The sequence below is a fragment of the Oncorhynchus keta genome, chromosome 13 (genome assembly GCF_023373465.1).
Source record: "Oncorhynchus keta strain PuntledgeMale-10-30-2019 chromosome 13, Oket_V2, whole genome shotgun sequence".
Taxonomy (NCBI): Eukaryota; Metazoa; Chordata; class Actinopteri; order Salmoniformes; family Salmonidae; genus Oncorhynchus; species Oncorhynchus keta.
This window is the reverse complement of record NC_068433.1, coordinates 34,216,155-34,238,904: the sequence shown is the minus strand read 5'-3', so window position 1 is coordinate 34,238,904 and position 22,750 is coordinate 34,216,155. Positions and strand designations below refer to the sequence as shown.

At 40.6% G+C, this 22,750-nt stretch overlaps 1 protein-coding gene across 7 annotated transcripts in view; it reads left to right on the top strand.

Moving 5' to 3' along the window:
• Window positions 1-22,700, top strand: part of LOC118392238 (polyadenylate-binding protein-interacting protein 2B-like) — a 28,899-nt gene extending 6,199 nt beyond the window's left edge. For 3 of the 7 annotated variants that reach the window (XM_052460038.1, XM_052460037.1, XM_035784012.2), the window contains exons 3-4: window positions 9,727-9,903; window positions 12,223-12,610. In XM_052460038.1, the coding sequence (XP_052315998.1) occupies window positions 9,727-9,903; window positions 12,223-12,474 (429 nt within the window). In that variant the 3' untranslated portion in view covers window positions 12,475-12,610. The other 4 variants (XM_035784013.2, XM_035784014.2, XM_035784015.2 and 1 more) reach the window with 4 other exon arrangements.
• Window positions 22,701-22,750: the final 50 nt, after the last annotated feature.

Genomic DNA, 22,750 nt, shown 5'->3' with positions numbered 1-22,750 from the left:
TAAATAAATAAAAACAGTATGGGGATGAGGTAGGTAAGAATGGGTGGACTATTTACCGATAGACTATGTACAGCTGCAGCGATCGGTTAGCTGCTCAGATAGCAGATGTTTGAAGTTGGTGAGGGAGATAGTTGGGTATGGAAATCTCAGAATTTTTGGTGGCCTTCCTGAGCCAGGATTCAGACACGGCAAGGACATCAGGGTTAGCAGAGTGTGCTAAAGCAGTGAGTAAAACAAACTTAGGGAGGAGGCTTCTGATGTTGACATGCATGAAACCAAGGCTTTTTTGATCACAGAAGTCAACAAATGAGGGTGCCTGGGGACATGCAGGGCCTGGGTTTACCTCCACATCACCCGCGGAACAGAGGCGGAGTAGTATGAGGGTGTGGCTAAAGGCTATCAAAATTGGTCGCCTAGAGCATTGGGGACAGAGAATAAAAGAAGCAGATTTCTGGGCATGGTAGAATATATTCAGGGCATAATGCGCAGACAGGGGTATGGTGGGGTGCGGGTACAGCGGAGGTAAGCCCAGGCACTGGGTGATGATGAGAGAGGTTGTATCTCTGGACATGCTGGTTGTAATGGGTGAGGTCACCGCATGTGTGGGAGGTGGGACAAAGGAGGTATCAGGGGTATGAAGAGTGGAACTAGGGGCTCCATTGTAAACTAAAACAATGATAACTAACCTGAAAAACAGTATACAAGGCATATTGACATTTGAGAGAGACATACAGCGAGGCATACAGTAATCACAGGTGTTGAATTGGGAGAGCTAGCTAAACCAGTAGGTGGGACAACAACAGCTAATCAGCTAGCAAAACAACAGCAGGTAAAATGGCGTTGACTAGGCAGGGAGGGTCGGATTAACTACACACAGAGCCTGAGTGCGGCTGGGGCCGACAGATAAAACATAAACAAGCAGAATGGAGTACCGTGATTAAATGGACAGTCCAGCATGCATCAGCTATGTAGCCAAGTGATCAGTGTCCAGGGGGCAGAGGTGGATGGGGCAGGGAAGCTGGACTGGCGAGTGTTATCCAGATAAAAAAAAAAATGTCTGGCTGTGCAAAAGGTAAAAGCCGCTAGCAGTGGCTAACAATGACTCAATAGCTTGTACGTAGTTAGCTTCTGGAGGTTCTTGAGCGTGTTCTAAAAATTAAAAATAATAGCGATTCCGTATCACATTGGGTGAGGCAGGTTACCGGAAGGTATAAACAAATTAAAAATCGAAAAGGGATAGAAAGTAAATATGGGTCCAGTGAGTGTTTGGGATGCGGTGATTCAGACGGTTAGCAGGCCTGTGCTAACAAGCTAACAGTTAGTTGGCCAGGGCTAAACAAGGTAGCAGTTGACAGACCAGGGCAAAACAAGCTAGCAGTTAGCAGGCCGAATTAGCAAGCAAGGAGATAGCAAGGGCTAGAAAGTTAGCCTTTGGGGGACGTCGCGATGGGGCGAGTCTGTTTATTCCTCTTCATGCGGTGACATCGATAGACCGGTCGTGGGTCCGGATATTGTAGCCCAGGAGTATGCTTCGGTGGTAGCACAGGAGCTCTGGCTGGGCTAGCTTCAAGCTAAGTGGGTGGAAACGCTAGCCAGGAGTAATCATCCGGGGTTGCGGTTAGCTAGATAGCTAGTTGTGAAGAATCCAGCTGAAAATGTTCCGTTTGCGGTGGGAATCCGGGGATAAAAAATAATAGGTCCGTTATGCTCTGGTTAGAGTCGCGTTGTTCGAACTAGCGAGAGCTTTCCGAGCTAAAGGTTAGCTGATGACCGGTTAGCTGAAGACCGCTAGCAATGGTTTGGTAGATGGGTAACGTAATGTCTTAACTTATGGTATAGGGGACGCTTGCGTCCCACTTGGGCAAAAAACAGGGAAAATGCAGCGCGGCAAATAAAAAAAAATGATATAAAAATCAAACTTTCATTAAATCACATGTAAGATCCTCGATTTAAAGCTACACTCGTTGTGAATCCAGCCAACATGTCAGATTTTAAAAAGGCTTTTTGACGAAAGCATAGGAAGCTATTATCTGATGACAGCACAATAGTAAACGAAGGTAGCATATTTCAACCCTGCAGGCGCTACACAAAACACAGAAATAACATATAAAACATGCATTACCTTTGACGAGCTTCTTTTGTTGGCACTCCAATATGTCCCATAAACATCACAATTGGTCCTTTTTGTTTGATTAATTCCATCCATATATATCCAAATGTCCATTTATTTGACTGGTTTGATTCAGAAAAAAACAGCTGCCAAAAAACAGCTGCAACATCACTACAAAACATTTAAAAGTTGCCTATAAACTTTGCCAAAATATTTCAAACTATTTTTGTACTACAACTTTAGGTATTTTTAAACATTAATAATCGATCAAATTGTATACGGGTCTATCTGTGTTCAGTACAGGAAGAAAACCAACCATATGCTACTTTTCACGTCTTGCGCACTCAACAGTGTTACGTTGCTCCTAGATTACCTACTTCTTCATTGCACAAATGAATAACCTCAACCAAATTACAAAGACTGGTGACATCCAGTGGAAGCGGTAGGAACTGAAAACGGCTTCCGAAGAAATATAATTTGCCAATAAACTCTGAACAGAGAGAGACCAAAAATAAATAAATTCTGAACTGCTAGTCCTCTGGGTTTTGCCTGCTACATAAGTTCTGTTATACTCAGACATGATTCAAACAGTTTTAGAAACTTCAGTGTTTTCTATCCAAATCTACTAATAATATGCATATCTTCTATTCCTGGCATGAGTAGCAGGAAGTTGAAATTGGATTTTTCTCAGGCTTTCGCCTGCAACATTTCTTTTATACTCAGACAATCTTTACAGTTTTGGAAACGTTAAAGTGTTTTCTATCCAAAGCTGTCAATTATATGCATATTCTAGCATATTTTCCTGACAAAATATCCCGTTCAAAACGGGAATGTTTTTTTTCCAAAAATGAAAATACTGCCCCCTAACACCAAGAGTTAAGCATGCTCAAGTTAATAATTATCCTGTGGATTATTGTCGTCCTCCTGAACTGAGCTGCAGGACAGGAAGGAAACTGCTCAGGGATGTCACCATGAAGCCACTGGGGATTTTTTTTAAAGGCTACGAAGTCAAATGGCTGTGGTGGGGGAGAGCTGCGGAAGGATCACTTCAATTACTTCACAATAATGAGTGAAAAGAATAATACTAATACTAACATTCCAAAACGTGCATGTATGCAACAGGGTACTGTTATACTGCAATAATTTACTTTTTGGCCTAAATGCAAAGCCTTGTTTGGGGCAAACGACGCATAACTGACTCCTTATTTTCATGCATGGCTGCATCATGGTATGGATATGCTTGACGTTGTCAAAGATGAGTTTTTCAGGATAAACAGGATGTTAAGCACAGGCAAAATCCTAGAGGAAAACCTGCTTCAGTCTGCTTTACACCAGGCACTGAGAGAGGAGTTCCCCTTTCAGCAGGACAGTAACCTACAACTCGAGGCCAAATTGAGTTGCTTGCCAAGAAGACCGTGAATGTTCCTGAGTGGCCAAGTTTTGTTTGGACATAAATTGCTTGAAAATCTATGGCTAGTCTTTAAATGACCCGCAACATCTTGCCAAGGCTTGAATATTGCACATTCCAGTTCGGCAAAGCTTTTAGAGATTTACCCAGAAAGACACAGCTGTAATCGCTGCCAAAGGTGTTTCTAACATGTCCTGACTAGGGGGTGAATACTTTTCTTATGAAGGTGTATTAGTGTTTTCATTTTTCATAACTTTTAAAGAAATTGTGGATTTCCCCCCAATACTTTGACATTAGTATTTTGTGTAGATTGTTGCCAAATGCATTTTAATCCCACTTTGTAACACTGTAAAATGTGAAGAAATCCACGGGGAGGTGAATACTTGATACATACACACTATTAATGCTAGGCCAATGCTTCTGACAGCGGTATGAGACAAACGGTTTCTCATTGTTTGGGGGAGCTTCAATATTGTGGTTTCAATCAATGTAATTGTCTGCATTTCCAATCCCCCATATATTTGTGTGTGTGTGTATTCCATACGCAGAGTGCATTCGGAAAGTAATCGGACCCCCTGACTTTTTCCACAATTTAAGTTACAGCCTTATTCTAAAATGGATTTAAATAAATATTTTTCCTCACACAATACCCCATAATGACAAATCGAAAATATCTTTATTTTTTTTCGAAATGTTTGCGAATGTATTAAATAAACTGATACCTTATTTATGTACAGTACTAGTCAAAAGTTTGGACACCTACTCATTTATATTTGACTATTTCCTAGATTGTAGTATAATAGTGAAGTCAAACTATGAAATAACACAATCATGTAATAACACAATCATGTAATAACAGTGTAAAACAAATCAAAATATATTTGAGCTTCTTCAAAGTAGCCACCCTTTGCCTTGATGACAGATTTGCACATGCGTGGCATTTTCTCAACCAGCTTCACCTGGAATCATTTTCCAACAGTCTTGGAAAGAGTTCCCACATATGCTGAGCACTTGTTGGCTGCTTTTCCTTCCCTCTGCGGTCCAACTCATCCCAAACCATCTTAGCTGGGTAGAGGTCGGGTGATTGTGGAGGCCAGGTCATCTGATGCAGCACTCCATCAAGCTCCTGCTTGGTCAAATAGCCCTTACACAGCCTGGTAGTAGTTGTTTCTTTGCAGTAATTTGACCACGAAGGCCTGACTCACACAGTCTCCTCTGAACAGTTGATATTGAGATGTCTGTTACTTGAATTCTGTGAAGCATTTATTTGGGCAGCAATTTCTGAGGCTGGTAACTCTAATAAACGTATCCTCTTGCAGCAGAGGTGACTCTGGGTCTTCCTTTTCTGCTCTTTTGCACACCAGTATTTCTAATTGCATATCTATCACTCTATCACTTCAGTCTCTTTTGTCACTCGTTTTGCCCATTCTGACGTTCAATCAAAAAGCAACTGAATGCCTGCTTTTATATAGCAATCCATGGCCACATGACTCACTGTCTGTAGGAGCAAACCATTTTCGTGAACAGGGTGGGTTACCCAATAAACAGGTCACTGACTGCATATTAACTCTCTTGGAGGAATATTCAGAGCAGGGGTTCCTGGATCGTTGCTTCTCAGTCTCCCCCCATATACAGTGGGGAGAACAAGTATTTGATACACTGCTGATTTTGCAGGTTTTCCTACTTACAAAGCATGTAGAGGTCTGTCAGTTTTATCATAGGTACACTTCAACTGCGAGAAACGGAATCTAAAACAAAAATCCAGAAACTCGCATTGTATGATTTAAAAAAAAAAAAAAGTAATTCATTTGCATTTTATTGCATGACGTAAGTATTTGATCACCTACCAACCAGTAAGAATTCCGGCTCTCACAGACCTGTTAGTTTTTCTTCAACCTCTCTGCGCACGGAACCCGCTAGCGGGCTGAAATTCCACAATATACGATGATCGCTACATAAATAGTCATATTAAACATTCATGAACATACAAGTGTCTCACATGTATCGACAGCCTAGACTCTTGCTAATCCAACTGCGTTGTCAGATTTTAAAAAAGGATTTACTGCGAAAGAATACGATGCAATTTATCTGAGCATAGAGCCCCATTAAAAAATATTTTTTTTTAACCAGCACAGGCGTAACAATCACAAACTGCATTAAAATAAATAGTTTACCTTTGACGATCTTTGTCTGTTTGCAATTCCAATGCTCATTGTTACACAATGAATGATCTTTTGTTTGATAAAATCTGTTTTATAGCCTAACACAACATTTTGTGAACCGCTTGTGTCGTGAATTCCGTCTCATTCCATTTTCAACGACACATTCCAGGTAAATAACCCACACAGAACGTGATTTTTCCAGTCATGTTTGGTTTCACTGCAATCAACTGGTTTGTTTGTAACACAATCAAACGTAATGGGCCATTTTGCGGGACGTATTGACCGAAAGAAACCGATTTGAAGACAAGTCATGACATCATTGTGCACCAATGATTTGCCCGCTGTTTGGTTGATAGACTGTCTTTTAACCCAATCACCACTGATCGTCTTGAAATCTAGCTGGGTAGATGGCCAATGAGCTGAGCTAAACGGCAATACGCCATGTTTGTGTTGCAAGACCAACCCATGTAGTAAGCTTCAGCGTAAAGTGAGTCATTCGCTATTGAAGTTTCATAACGGAAGAAGCTACGCATATTACGCAGTGCATTGTTTGGTGAACGAGCAGATTCAGCTGTTTATATATCAATCATTATGGCGACTAAGTCAGGGAAAGCTAAATCTAAGTCTAGATATACAGCTGTACACAATTTTAGAATACATTGATTGGGAAGGTGAGACAGATTGTTGTAGGACGCTTCATTTAGCGATTGTGGAGGAATATTTTTGACTTTTGCACGCCCAATTTTTCAGTTTTTGATTTGTTAAAAAAGTTTGAAATATCGAATAAATGTCGTTACACTTCATAATTGTGTCCCACTTGTTGTTGATTCTTCACAAAAAAATACAGTTTTATATCTTTGTTTGAAGCCTGAAATGTGGCAAAAGGTCGCAAAGTTCAAGGGGGCCGAATACTTTCGCAAGGCACTGTAACTGAACATTTTCTCTCTTTCTCTCTCTGAGGACCTGAGCCCTAGGACCATGCGTCAGGACTACCTGGCATGATGACTCCTTGCTGTCCACCTGGCCTTGCCGCTGTTTCAACTGTTCTGCCTTCGGCTATGGAACCCTAAACTGTTCATTTTTACTCTTGAGGTGCTGTCCTGTTGCACCCTCTACAACCACTGATCTCCACCCGGCACAGCCAGAAGAGGACTGGCCACCCCTCATAGCCTGGTTTCTTCCTAGGTTTTTTCCTTTCTAGGGAATTTTTCCTTGCCACCGTGCTTCCACACCTGCATTGCTTGTTGTTTGGGTTTTAGGCTGGGGCTATATATACTTTGATTTGATAGAGGACTGAGGGTCTTCCAAATATTGAAAGTGTGTAAATAATTACCAATTTTCTTTGGGGGGGGGTGTTAGAATACCATTTTAGTATTTTGTATATAGTTATTTGTTTCAAAATGTGTGGGACACCTGGGTGACTTCATGATAAATGTCATGTAGCACACTCATTTTGGAAGTTATCATTCTGAAATTTTGCACAAGTACTGTTGCCCTCTTATATTTTTTTACTGCAATTGTCCCAATCATCCTCATCTGAATGTTTGTTTTATCTTGTTCATTTTAAAGATGATATAAAAAAACTTTTTTTTCCATTGTATTATCTAAACCAGATCTATTGTGTTATATTCTTCTACATTCACATTTACACAAACTTCAGAGTGTGTTCTTTCAAATGGTACCAAGAATATGCATATCCTTGGTTCTGTGCCTGTGCTACAGGCTGTTAGATTTGGGTATGTCTTCAGGTGGAAATTGCACAAAGTAGGGGGGGAGCTGAAAGAGGTTAAGAAGCCCTCCTGGTCTCCACTCATTGCCTGTATTAACTGCACCTGTTTGAACTCGTTACCTGTATAAAAGACACCTGTCCACACTCAATCAAACAGACTCCAACCTCTCCATTATGGCCAAGACCAGGGAGCCATGTAAGGACATCAGGGATACAATTGTAGACCTGCACAATGTTGGGATGGCCCACAGGACAGTAGGCAAGCAGCTTGGTGAGAAGGCAACAACTGTTGGCGCAATTATTAGAAAATGGAAGAAGTTCAAGATGACGGTCAATCACCCCCTGTCTGGGGCTCCATGCAAGATCTCACCTCGTGGGGCATCAATGATCATGAGGAAGGTGAGGGATCAGCCCAGAACTACGCGGCAGGACCTGGTCAATGAGCTGGGACCACAGTCTCAAAGAAAACCATTAGTAACACACTACGCCGTCATGGGTGAAAATCCTGCGGCGCATGCAAGGTCGCCCTGCTCATAGCCAGTGCATGTCCAGGCCTTTCTGAAGTTTGCCAATGACCATCTGGATGATCCAGAGGGAGAATGGGAGAAGGTCATGTGGTCTGATGAGACACATAGCTTTTTGGTCTAAATTCCACTCGTCGTGTTTGGTGGAAGAAGGATGAGTACAACCCCAAGAACACCATCCCAACCGTGAAGCATGGAGGTGGAAACATCATTCTTTGGGGATGCTTTTCTGCAAAGGGGACAGGACATCTGCACCCTATTGAGAGGAGGATGGATGGGGCCATGTATCACGAGATCTTGGCCAACAACCTCCTTCCCTCCGTAAGAGCATTGATTGAAGATGTGTCGTGGCTGGGTTTTCCAGCATGACAACGACAAGAAACACACATCCAGGGCAACTAAGGAGTGGCCTCCGTAAGAAGCATCTCAAGGTCCTGGAGTGGCCTAGCCAGTCTCCAGACCTGAACCCAATAGAAAATCTTTGAAGAGAGTTGAAAGTCCGTATTGCCCAGCGACAGCCCCGAAACCTGAAGGATCTGGAGAAAGTCTGTATGGAGGAGTGGGCCAAAATCCCTGCTGCAGTGTGTGCAAACCTGGTCAAGAACTACAGGAAACGTATGATCTCTGTAATTGCAAACGGGTTTCTGTACCAAATATTAAGTTCTGCTTTTCTGATGTATCAAATACTTATGTCATGCAATAAAATGCAAATGAATTACTTCAAAATCATGTGATTTTCTGGATTTTTGTTTTAGATTCCGTCTCTCACAGTTGAAGTGTACCTATGATACAAAGCATGTAGAGGTCTGTAATTTCTAAGTATGAAACACTGCCGATTTTGCAGGTTATCAAATACTTGTTCTCCCCACTGTATATTTAAGAGAAATGCAACATATAAAGTGTTGGTTTCGTGAGCTGAAATAAAAGAACCCAGAAGTGCTCTTCACAGACAAATCCCATTTCAACTGTACCGGGCACATGGTAGACGTGCCTGGTGTCGTGTGAGTGAGTTTTGACATCAGCAAATCAGAGTTCCTTGTGGTGGTGGGGTTTGGTATGGGCATGCGTAAGCGATTGACAATGAACACTATTGCATATCGATGGAAATATGAATGCGCAGAGATACTGTGACGAGTTTCTTGCTGCCATCGCTTTATGCTTCAACATAATGATCTGTACACAATTCTTGGAAGCTGAAAATGTCCTAGTCCTTCCATGGCCTGCATATTCACCAGACATGTCACCCATGAATAATGTTTTGATGCTCTGGTTCGGCGTGTACAGCAGCGTGTTCCAGTTCCCACCAATATCCAGCAACTTTGCACAGACATTGAAGAGGCGTGGGACAACATTCCACAGGCCACAATCAACAGCCTGATCAACTCTATGTGACGGAGATGTGTCATTCTGCATGAGGCAAATGGTGGTCACACAAGATACTGACTGGTTTTCTTATCTACGCCCCTACCTTTTTTCATTTTTTTTTTAAAGGTACTGGATCTGTGACCAAGTGAAAAAGAAAAGGCGAGCCGAGCCGCACACTAGGAGCTCAGATGCAATAATTTAACCTAATAACCAACATTTCGACAGACGAGCTGTTTTCATCAGGGTTGTCTCCAACAGATGCATATCTGTATTCTCAGTTATTAGAAATCCAAATATTAGGGCTTAATACGTTAAAAAAATTGACAGATTTCCTTTCTATGAACTGTAACTCTGTAAAATCTTATTGTTGCATGTTTTTATTTTTGTCCAGTGTAGATACAAAACCCTCTCTCATTTGTCACTGTTAGGTTGAAGAGGAATTGTTGGAGCAGGAGTTCTTGGAGCGTTGTTTCCAGGAGATGTTAGATGAGGAGGACCAGGATTGGTTCATCCCGGCCAGAGACCTCCCCTCAGGGATGGGGCAGCTCCAGCAACAGCTCAACGGCTTGTCAGTCAATGACAGAGGAAACGCAGAGGAGATGGCGGTGAGCATGGAACACACACACACAGCGTGGAACAAATATATATCTATATATGTGTATGTCAGTCAGCCAGATCCAACAACAGCTTAAAGGCATGTCAGTTGGTAATGGGGGAAACGCAGACAATATGGCGGTAAAGAGAAGTGCTGAACACATGCACAGCGTCAAACACACACGGCATGTTATGTTTTCTGTGGAAGGTACTACGCAGCGCACAGACCCGCCTCACGCAATCAACTTCGCCAAGATGTGTTGAGTTTCCTTGTAGCGTTATAAAATGTTACCTCAGCTTTATATCCTGTCTCTATTGGAGTCTTTTATTAAAGTATGTTAAACAATGTTTCTGTTTAATGCTTTTCGTTAAATCATGCATAGCTGTTTATATTGCTTAAAATAAATGTGTTCATATGGGCAGAATATTATCTACGCTAAACATCTAAACATTCGGACCACCTAATGCACTACCCTCTGCCCCCAGCACAGCCTCAATTTCTTAGGGGCATGGACCCTACAAGGTGTCGAAAGCATTCCACAGGCATACTAGCCCATTTTGACTCCAATGCTTCCCACAGTTCTCAAGTTGGCTCAATGTACTTTGGGTGGTGTACCATTCTTGATACACACAGGTAACTGTGGAAAAACCCATCAGCGTTCCAGTTTTTGAAACACTCAAACTGGTGCGCATGGCACCTTGTACTATATACCCTGTTCAACTTAAATATTTTGTCTTGCCCATTCACCCTTTGGCACACACAATGTGGTTTTCAAAATCATTTTCCTCCCCTACAGCTACATCAAACTCAGTCCTGAGGACCACAAGGGGTGCAGGTTTTAGTTTTTGCCCTATCACTACACAGCTGACTCAAATAATCAACTAATTATCACACTGGGCTCCTGAGGACTGTTTGGGAATCACTGATCTACACAGCTTGGAAGTGGATTTAACAATAGATCAATAATGGATCAGACTGACCAGGTGAATGCTGTCATTGAAAGAGCAGGTGTTCTTAATGTGTTGTACACTCCGTGTATAGCATACTGCATTTTGATCAGTTTTGAAGAAAAAAGTAATTCTGGAAACATTTCTTGGAGCTGACCTTTGGATGTTTCATGACTAGAAATGGAAACATTGATTTTTAGAGACTAAGTAACAATAGCTTATGATTATAGGGTGTGAGGCTATACTGGGTTCTCACTGACATCGTCATTCCAATTCAATCATTCCAGTTTAATCAGTCACAATTATCAGCTTTGGTATTGACATCAGTGAGCAGTCATTCAGAGTGGGGTGAAACACATTGGAGGCCTACCAACTGAAAACATTGAAAACAAAAATTATGAAATTCAGACCACAGAAATCCAATGTTTATATAAAATGTCTGCCTTTTCCCCTACATTTTAAAGTCTGACTCAATTTAATATAGTGGACATTCTTGGGCTCGGGTAATATTTCAGTCCCTCTGACTTTTATTTTATTTGGGGTTACCAAAATGAAATGTTAAAGAGTTTTTATATATAAATTGAAATATCCAGTAAAATGAGTTGAACTAAATAGCATTAATTGAAACTTATTTAAAATCATATTTTTTAACTGACATGAAGAATTGTCAAGAATTGCGTTCACTTAATTTTTACTCTGGGAAATTAATATTAAAATGTGCACATAATTAACTTTTTTGTCATTAATGCAAACATTTATTTTGTTTCAAGTATTTTTTTAATCAAATAAATGCATGATTATTGATTTAAAATCACACAATTTTAGCACTGTCCCTCAGTCTACACTCAACCCTGTCACGCCAACCAAACTCCATCAATAATGGTCAGTCCACCCTTATGGGCCATCATTAACAGGAAGTGACCTTTTTCAACTGAATGGTACAGAAACAGGCAAGTAATCACATTATGTTATCTGTTTTTTTAATGTCTGATGGGGATCGTTGAGCTGACCAACTCAACCCTGTTAGATGAAATAAAGATGGAAAACGAGTACTTATCAATGTGTATTTTCATGGGTTGAAATATAAATCTATCAATATCAAAAAAACTCAACCGGTCACGTTTCATTGTAACAGGGTTGAGTTATTTATGAATATTGCATCTAAACAAATGAATTATTCAATATTATACATATTGTTTATATTCACTTATGAAACATGCTGGAATGTTCCATGTGAATTTTATTTTAAAGCATGTAGCCTGGTGGTAGGAGAGTTGGGCAAGACTTCGGTTCTTTTTAAGTCGCTCTAGATCCTTACTCAAGGATTATAGTGTATATATTGTAAGAATCTTTGCTTTAACATTATTCATTGAAATGTCTAGGGAATGACGGCGCCCACATCAGCAGCAGAAAGACAAAGGCAGTGTCAAGCACGTCAAAATGCTAACTCAGAAAAAAGCGAACAATACCTTGAGAGAGCGCGTCAGAGATGGAAAAGAAAGGTTGAGGCAGGGAACAAGATAAAGATCAGTGATTTAAGTGAGAGAGACCTGTCTAAACAGTGGAACAGCATACACAAGAAGCAAGGAGAGGAAATGAGCATGTGCGATGGAGATGATGCCAAGCCCCATTGACAGCATTGCCCTCCACCTTGAGAATACATCAGGTCATCATCCTTGCTCCTGGTGAGCTGATGTCTCGTGATGTCAGCTGCCTTTGTTCAACAAAGAAGGACCTAAACTGTACATGCTTTAACACACATCACTTAAATTTCAGGCAGAAGGTCCTGGCTGCTCCAGAACAGCCAGCCAATGAGGAAAATCCACAACCTCTAGATGAAATCCAGTGGGGAAATCCAAGTCTTCTTGGGTAATGGTGTGAAATATGATAACCTGTATTCAGGCAGGCATCATCCTTGGCACGGATGGAATGAGTGTATAAGTGAAATGTATGCATCGCGTAGGACCAAACAGATTTGTCTGGCCTTCTCAAGTCGTCATCCACTGGTGTCAGTTGGATGAAGGACTTGATCAAATTTGTCACATGCGCTGAATACAACAAGTGTAGACCTTACAGTGAAATGCTTACTTTCAAGCCCTTAACCAACAATTCAGTTTAAGAAAATGCCCCCCCCCTAAAAAAGAAAGAGGTGAGAAAAAGAGAGCAGCAGTAAATAACAATAGCGGGGATATATATACACCGGGGTTGCCGGTACAGAGTCAATGAGCGGCGGCACCGGTGTCGACGATTCCACCCCCACAGCGTGTGACATCCCGCCTCGTTGAGGGAGAGATGTGTGGGCCAGACTCAGGAAGAAAACCAAGAATGAATTAATATGGTGCTCCAGAGAAGTATAGTCATGCTGACACTAGTGCTTTAGTTAGCTGTTCTAGCATTCTAAACGCCCTTGGAAAATGTTCCTACAGTTTGTTGACACGTTGAACTTTTCTGATAACCTGTTGAATGTTAATTACCCTAATGCGTGATGTTTTTGTTTGTTTAGATATTTACTGCAGTTTGGTTAATAAAACCCAGATTATTATAAATATATCTAATGTCCTTATTACGTGGTTGCATACAATGAAATGCAATGTTTTGGGGTAAATCTTGGAGGGATTTTGATAGTAAACTAATTTTATATGGAAACCGATGTCTCTCTAACCCTTTCACAGTTTTCAACCCTAGTCTCAACCCTGTCAAATGACAATATTTGGTAAATAAAATGGCAAAGAAGAATATGAATTGAATGTTTTCTGAGCTCAGTCTGAAATGTTAAGCACAATGTCAAGAAGATTAGTTCTTTCTGAATTGAAAGCATTTTATTTATATGATGAGCTCGCTGATGATGTGTATTTCAGGGTTTAATATAGTACATTTGAGGTTTTACATGAATTGTATATTATAATACTTGGTTTGGGGGACACATGAGCATTAGGTAAATGTTGCTTTTACAACAAGTATATTTTTATAATCATATTCAGACAACGTCCATATCAGACACAAATTGACAATAAAAGGGCTTTAATGCCGGAGTTGGGGAATATGTTTTCTTAAAGGTTTAATATGTACTTAACGTTGTGGGGTGTTCAGAAAATGCATTTTCTCTTCAAATAAAAGTATATATCTAAAATATATTACCGCAGCTCAAGAATGACCCATAGGTCAAATGGATTTTGTAATGGCCTATGTCGTTTCATTATGATACGGAAAATCTAGGCTATTTCAAAAGAACAGAATCCCTTATTGAGTTGACCTTAATGGCTATTATACTAAAGATCTATCCAAGGTTCAACTTTGAAGGCAAGTGCATCTTTTAAAAATGTTTTGATACTTACCTCATATCTTGGTAATGAGAATGTAAGTCCATTTGTTTTGAAATCGGTATTTGTCAATCTCTCCAATTGATCCCATTTTCAATCAAAACATATGCATGAGAGATTCACAAGACTAACATTGTAATAAAATTAATTACAAGGAAATAAAGCTTTTATTTGTTGAAACAGGGTTCAAGTTCATTGTCTAATTTCACAGATAAATGCTTTATATTGATAGGCAAACACTGCCATTATACAAATAACACTTATTTTAATGCACACGATTTTGGACAACTACATTTTTGGGGGGAATGTGTTACATTCCCATGACATCCAAAATACTTTTCTCTAGGCCATACTTAAATGTTAAATAATAGGCACACAAACTAAAGTATGCTGCTAATGAACAATAATTAGGCCTAGTTGATTACCTTTGAAACTATCCTCTGAACTGCCGGATCTGAGTAGAAGGGTTGGATAGATGGCTTTGAATAGTCCAGCAATTGAATTGCAAGTTGTTCATATGTTAATAATCCAAATAGTGTGCTTACAAAGAACTTGCACTACTACCCTCAGCATTCATTATTCTTAGAAGAGGTCAGAACAAGCAATGGAATGTGAATTTGTCCTCTGTGCATGGATGGTGCATGAAGGCGAACACCGACAAACATGACCAAAAGAATGTGGACACCTGCTCGTCAAATCCCATTTCAGAATCCTGGGCATTAAATATGGTGTTAGTCCCCCTTTTGCTGCTATAACAGCCTCTACTCTTCTGGGAAGCCAGTAGAACATTGCTGTGGCACTTTCTATTCTGCTACTAGAGCTTTAAGGAGGTTGGGCACTGATTGTGGGCTGTAGGCCTGGCTCGCAGTCGGCGTTCCAAAGGTATTCGATGGGGTTGAGATCAGGGCTTTGTGCAGGCCAGTCAAGTTCTTCCACACCGATCTCGACAAACCATTTCTGTATGGACCTTGCTTTGTGCACGGGGGAATGGTCATGCTGAAAGAGCTTTTCCCAGACTGTTGCCACAAAGTTGGAAGCACAGAATCATCTAGAATGTCATTGTATGCTGTAGCGTAAAGATTTCCCTTCACTGGGAGCTAAGGGGCCTAGTCTGAACCATGAAAAACAGCCCCACACATCATTCCTCCTCCACCAAACTTTATTTTCGGCACTATACATTGGGGAAGGTAGCGTTCTCCTGTCATCCGCCAAACCCAGAATAGTCCATCGGACTGCCAGATGGTGAAGCGTGATTCATCACTCCAGAGAACGAGTTTCCACTGCTCTAGGGTCCAATTGGGGTGAGCTTTACACCACTCCAGCCGACGCTTGACATTGTGCATTTTAGTCTTTGGCTTGTGTGCAGCTAATTGGTCATGGAAACCCATTTTTCATGAATCTACAGACAAACAGTTATTGCTCTGACGTTGCTTCCAGAGGAAGTTTGGAACTCAGCAGTGAGTGTTGCGACTGAGGACAGACTATTTTTACGCACTTCAGCCCTCTGTGAGCTTGTTGTGGTCTACCACTTTGCATCTGAGCTGTTGTTGCTCCTTGACGTTTCCACTACACAATAACAGCACTAACAGTTGACCGGAGCGGCTCCAGCAGGGCAGAAATTTGACATGAACTGACTTTTTGGAAAGGTGGCATCTTATGACTGTGCCACGTTTTGAAGTCCCTGAGCACTTCAGTAAGGTCATTGTACTGCCAATTGTTTATCTATGGAGATTGCATGGCTGTGTGCTCGATTGTATACATTTGTCAGCAACCGGTATTGCTGAAATTGCAGAATCCACTTTGAAGGGGTATCCACATACTTTTGTGTATATACATACATGTCCTTTTGGAAGTGCACCGAGTGTGATGCTTTCCTATGCCAAAGTTGCCTAATCCTCACTGATGGTTATCGAGAGAATGCTCGGCTTCAGATCCGAAAGGTGAATATCCTGAAGGAGAAAAGCCTGGAAACCCAGGAAGAAACCAATCAAGTTGTGGACCGTGGTACACATGGATGGCCTGTGTCTATTTGGGGAGAAATGCTCTCTCTGGAAAAACATGAAGTTGATGCATCTACAAAATAACTAATCGGCATGGCCCCTGTACCTACATCCCTCTCTGAACTCGTCATCCCTGACAGCTATAAGGGCTACAGCGGAGAGCTGTTACTCCAGCAAGACAAAATTCAGATCTTTACAGCCAAATGCAACTTAGCGTCCCTGTGCGACTAAGTACTGGTTTACAGATGGAATATTCAATATAACCCCCTCCTGTAGTATAGATATAGTATAGTCTGTTTTTAGCCTTCAGCCTTTATATAACCATATGAATGAATTTACATACAAAAGTCTGCCCTTATGAGCAAATATTTATATAGGCCTAGGCTACAATATTCTGACTTTGGCGATATTTGAACCAATTTCTGTAAGATGTACATGCATATCGATATTTTGTATGTGTATGTACAGTTGAAGTTAGAAGTTTACATACACCTTAGCCAAATACATTTGTACAATTCCTGACATTTAATCCTACAAAAAATTCCCTGTTTTAGGGCAGTTAGGATCACCACTTTATTTTAAGTATGCGAAATATCAGAATAATAGTAGAGAATGCTTTATTTAAGCTTTTATTTCTTTCATCACATTCCCAGTGGGTCAGAAGTTTACATACACTCAATTAGTATTTGGTAGCATTGCCTTTAAATTGTTTAACTTGGGTCAAACGTTTCAGTTAGCCTTCCACAAGCTCCCCACAATAAGTCGGGTGAATTCTGGCCCATTCCTCCTGACAGAGCTGGTGTAAATGAGGACTCCTTGCTCGCACATGCTTTTTCAGGTCTGCCCACAAACTTTATATAGGATTGAGGTCAGGGCTTTGTTGGCCACTCCAATACCTCGACTTTGTTGTCCTTAAGACATTTTGCCACAACTTTGGAAGTATGCCATTTGGAAGACCCATTTGCGACCAAGTTTGAACTTCCTGACTGATGTCTTGAGATGTTGCTTCAATATATCCACATTTTCCTCCCTCGTGATACAAATGTATTTTGTGAAGTGCACCAGTCCCTCCTGCAGCAAAGCACCCCCACAACATGATGTTGCCACCCCCTTGCTTCACGGTTGGGATGGTGGTCTTCGGCTTGCAAGCCTCCCCTTTTTCCTCCAAACATAACAATGGTTATTATGGCCAAACAGTTCTGTTTTTGTTTCATCAGACTAGAGGACATTTGCAAACCGTAGTCTGGCTTTTTTGGCGGTTTTGGAACAGTGTTTTCTTCCTTGCTGATGAGCCTTTCAGGTTATGTTGACATAGGACACGTTTTACTCTGGCTATAGATACTTTTGTAACCATTTCCTCCAGCATCTTCACACGGTCCTTTGCTGTTCTGGGATTGATTTGTACTTTTCGCACCAAAGTACGTTCATCTCTTAAAGACAGAATGCGTCTCCTTCCTGAGCGGTATGACAGATGCGTGGTCCCATGGTGTTTATACTTGCGTACGTGGTACCTTCAGGCATTTGGAAATTGCCCCAAGGATGAACCAGACTTGTGGAGGTCTACCATTTTTTTCTGAGGTCTTAGCTGATTTATTTTGAATTTCCCGTGATGTCAAGCAAAGAGGCACTGAGTTTGAAGGTGGGCCTTGAAATACATCTACAGGTACACCTCTAATTCTTTCAAATGATGTCAATCAGAAGCTTCTAAAGCCATGACATCATTTATGGAATTTTCCAAGCTGTTTAAAGCCACAGTCAAATTAGTGTATGTAAACTTCTGACTCACTGGAATTGTGATACAGTGAATTATAAGTGACATAATCTGATGGTAAACAATTGTTGGAAAAATTACTTGTGTCATGAACAAAGTAGATTTCCTAAACGACCTGCCAAAACTATAGTTTGTTAACAAGAAATGTGTAAAGTTGTTGAAAAGAGTTTCAATGACTCCAACCTAAGTGTATATATGGATATACACACACACATACAGTTGAAGTCAGAAGTTTACATATACTTAAAACATTAATACATACATTAAAACAAATTTCTTGTTAAATTATAGTTTTGGCAAGTTGGTTAGGACATCTATTTTGTGCATGACATGTACTTTTCTTCAACAATTGTTTACAGACAGATTATTTCACTGTATCACAATTCCAGTGGGCCAGAAGTTTACATACACTAAATTGACTGTGCCTTTAAACAGCTTGGAAAATTCCAGAAAATGATGTCATGGCTTTAGAAGTTTCTGATTGACACAAATTATGTCAATTATCCTATTGGAGGTGTACCTGTGGATATATTTCAAGTCCTACTTCGAACTCAGTGCCTCTTTGTTTGACATCATGGGAAAAACAAAAGAAATCAGCCAAAACCTCAGAAAAAAAATTGTAGACCTCCAAGTATGGTCGCTTTATTGAATGTACTTTGGTGCGAAAAGTGCTAATCAATCTAAAAAAAACAGCAAAGGACCTTGAAGTTGCTGGAGGAAACAGGTACAAATGTATCTATATCCACATTAAAACAAGTCTTATATCGATAGAACCTGAAAGGCCGCTCAGCAAGGAAAAAGCCACTGCTACAAAACCGCCATAAAAATGTGCAACTCCACATGTTGACAAAGATTGTACTTTTTCGAGAAATGTTCTCTGGTCAGATGAAACAAAAATAGAACGGTTTGGCCATAATGACATCCTTATGTTTAAGGCTTGCAAGCCAAAAGCTTGTGGAAGGCTACCTGAAACATTTGACCCAAGTTAAACAATTTAAAGGCAATGCTACCAAATACTAATTGAGTGTATGTAGACTTCTGACCCACTGGGAATGTGATGAAAGAAATAAAAGCGGAAATAAATCATTCTCTGTACTATTATTCTGACATTTCACATTCTTAAAATAAAGTGGTGATCCTAACTGACCTAAGACAGGGAATTTTTATTAGGATTAAATGTCAGGAATTGTGAAAAACTGAGTTTATATGTATTTGGCTAAGGTGTATGTAAACTTCTGACTTCAAGTATGTATGTATACATACATCTTCCCACTCATATGAACAAATGTATACTTTTGCAAAAATATATGCAACATTTTCAAAGAGTAACGGTTTATATATGGAAATCAGTCAATTGAAATATATTCATTAGGCCCTAGTCTATGGATTTCAAATAACCGGGAATACAGATACCTTTTACAAAAAAACTAAAAAAGGGTAGGGGCGTGGATCAGAGAACTTATCTGACGTGACCACATGCAGTGCGACATCTTCACATAGTTGATCAGGCTGTTGATTGTGGAATGTTTTCTCACTCCTCGATCAGGAACACGCTGTAGTACATGTTGATTCTGAGCATCCCAAACATGTTTAATAAGTGACATGTTTGAGTATGCAGGCCATGGAAAAACTGGGACATTTTCAGCTTCCAGGAATTGTGTACAGATCCTTGCGACATGGAGCAATGCATTATCATGCTGAAACATGAGGTGATCGCGGCGGATAAATGGCACGACAATGGGCCTCAAGAACTCGTCATGGTATCTCTGCATTCAAATTGCCCTCAATAATATGCAATTGTGTTTGTTGTCCGTAGCTTATGCCTGCCCGTACCATAACCCCACCGCCACCATGGGGCACTCTGTTCACAACGTTGACATCAGCATTACCACTCTGCGGTTGTGAGGCCTGTTGGACATACTACCAAATTCTTTACTATATTATGCATTGTGGTGATGCTTCTGCATGGAACACACACACATTAGGGAAAACCCATTCACTTATACACACCATATTCTGTACAACAATGGTCTTCTCATTGTAAAATGTAAATTAGTTTGTACAATTTGAGGGTTCTCACACTTTCTCGCTCTCTCCTTAATCACTCCACTCCTCCGTCCCTCAATCTCCTCCCCCCTCCATCTATCTCTGCAGAGGAAAAGCAACTTGAACCCTGATGCGAAGGAGTTCGTTCCGGGAGTGAAATACTAGGAGTCCCCCTCAACCCCATGGAGCACGAACATTCACGCTCACATAACCTTGCAGAGACTCTGGCGGCCTTGACCGCAAAACACACACAGGTCCAGGGTGTGTAGGTAGAAACCTGTAAGGGGGTGGGGGGACTTCTTTTCTTTAAGATTTGTATTTTATTTGTTTCAACTTGTCATCTAAAGGACAGGGGCGGGGTATCAGTATCAACAGAGCCCTACAGAGGGCGCTGCTGCTGCATTTACATTCGAGGATGTATCCCAAATAGTACCCTATTCCTTATGTAGTGCACTACTTTTGACCAGGGCCCAGATTCACAAAACATTTCTAAATGCAAAAACTTACAAACTAGCTTGTTTTTATTCTTAAGTGTATTATCTTAAGATTTAATGATTTTCTTATGAACTTCTCAATCTTCTTAAGATGCTTGTTGCAAGGCAACCGATTTAGCAAACAATGGCAATCATGTTAGCATATTTATTACTGTTCTAAAACTTGGGTTTAAAATTATCAATACTGAAACTTTTAGATGACGTTTGTGTGAAATAAACATGTTCAATTGCTTTTTGACATTTTTTTTTAGCTATCTTGGAATTAAGAACATTTCCAATAAAATGTATTTTCAACTTTTTACTTAAGGAGAAAATGTGCAATAACATTTCCAATAACCTTTTTGAGGAATAGCAACTTTGCTTAACTTTCTTCTTAACTACCATTTTGTTCCTTAAGACTTTTCTTCTTAAATCTATATTTAAGGTTTTGTGAATCTGGTCCCAGGGCCCTACCATTGTTGGCCCAGGGCCCTAACGTTGTGGGCCCTGATCTAAAGTAGTGCACTCCATAAGAAAACGGGTGCTTTTTCGTACATATACAGAGAAATTGCAAACTCTTGAGATTTTCCAACTTTATTTTTTACTTGTCATGGTTGCCATGTTGGCACCTAAAAGTTCCATGTGAATACAACAAGCGAATTGCAAATGATACTCTGTTCCACTATAGATGGCACCCTTGTAAAATGGCACCCTTGTAAAAATAGGGTGCCATTTTGAGATCTGCATTTATACGTTTCATGGCGGCCTTGTTGGTGCCAGAATGTTCCACAACGTTACCATTCTAATTGGAATCCAACTACGAATGTAATTATTGTTAACGAACGACGACTGGAGCCAACGTGGACGACACGGTTGGCCGTTCTAGATTTCTGTAACTACGTACCTCTGGTCACAATATGACATTACTCTTCTGTCTCATTTCCCGTTATGACATCATCATCATACAGACTCACTCTGTGTAGAGCTGTTTTTATTTCTCATGGGCCTGGTTCCAAACCAATTATTCATATTTCCTATCCCCTACACCCTTTAAACTCAAGTCTTGACCTCGAAGCCAGTTCCGCTGCATTTTATTTTTTATCTTTCCCTCTAATCAGGGACTGATTTTAGAACTGGGACACCAGGTGAGTGCAATTAATTATCAGGTAGAACAGAAAACCAGCAGGCTCTGACCCTCGTATGGTAAGAGTTGAATACCCCTGCCCTATACCATTGTTCACTCCCTCCTTGTGGGTGAAAAAGTTTAAGTTTTATTCCCCATAGGCTGCGTTTACACAGTCACCCGAATTCTGGTATTTTTTTCCCAGTAATTGGTCTTTTGACCAATCACATCAGATCTTTTCCAATCAAATATTTTTCAGAGCTGTTCTGATTGGTCAAAAGACCAATTAGTGAAAAAAAATATCATAATTGGGCTGCCTGTACAAACACTGCAATATAGACCTACTTTTAATCAGAACCTGGAGTCCTGATCTAAAGAAGTGCATCATTTGAGGTGTCACGTGATGGGGAACCAGAGTGCATGGGTTAGGGTATTGGTGTTTGGTTTGTAACTAGGCCGTTCCCTGTGATGCGTCTCAAATGGCACCCTATTCCCTTTATAGTGCACTACTTTTGACCTGTGCTCTGGTCAAAAGTAGTGTACTCAATGGGGAATAGGGTGCCATTGCCTCTCGCAGTACTGAAGGAATGGAAGCAATCATGTTGAACTTTGTTGGATCAATAATGTTGATCAATACATTATCAGGTTTATCTGTTAATCAATCTCTTGTTTTTAGAGGAACAAGGTGTTTGTCTCTTGGGTTGCCGTAGCTTGTGGTCAAAACGGTAATGGATGTGTCCCCCAAATAGCACCCTATGCCCTTTAAAAAAAATCATTTTTAACCTTTATTTAACTAGGGCCCATAGCACTCCCTATGAGCTCTCAAAGGGTCCTGGTTAAAAGTGGTGCACTACATAGGCAGTTGGGTACCATTTATGAATCACACTAATCTTAACTGTTATGGTGGGGGGAAATGCTAGATTAGTGTCTAGGGGAGGTTTAAAATGAATGGGTGGGACTTGAGCGAGGGTTGACTAACCACAGGCCACGTGCACCCTGGGTAAACCAATAGGAATTGTCTGCCAGTTGGATTTACATGAAAATAATGGATTTTGAGTTGGAAAAAGTCCCAACGACCCAAAGTACGAATTTCAATACAACAAGATGAATAAAAATGTGAAACTGCAGGTATGTCTGGTGGTCTTAATAAAAAGTGAACTTGTTAAAATCAGTGATT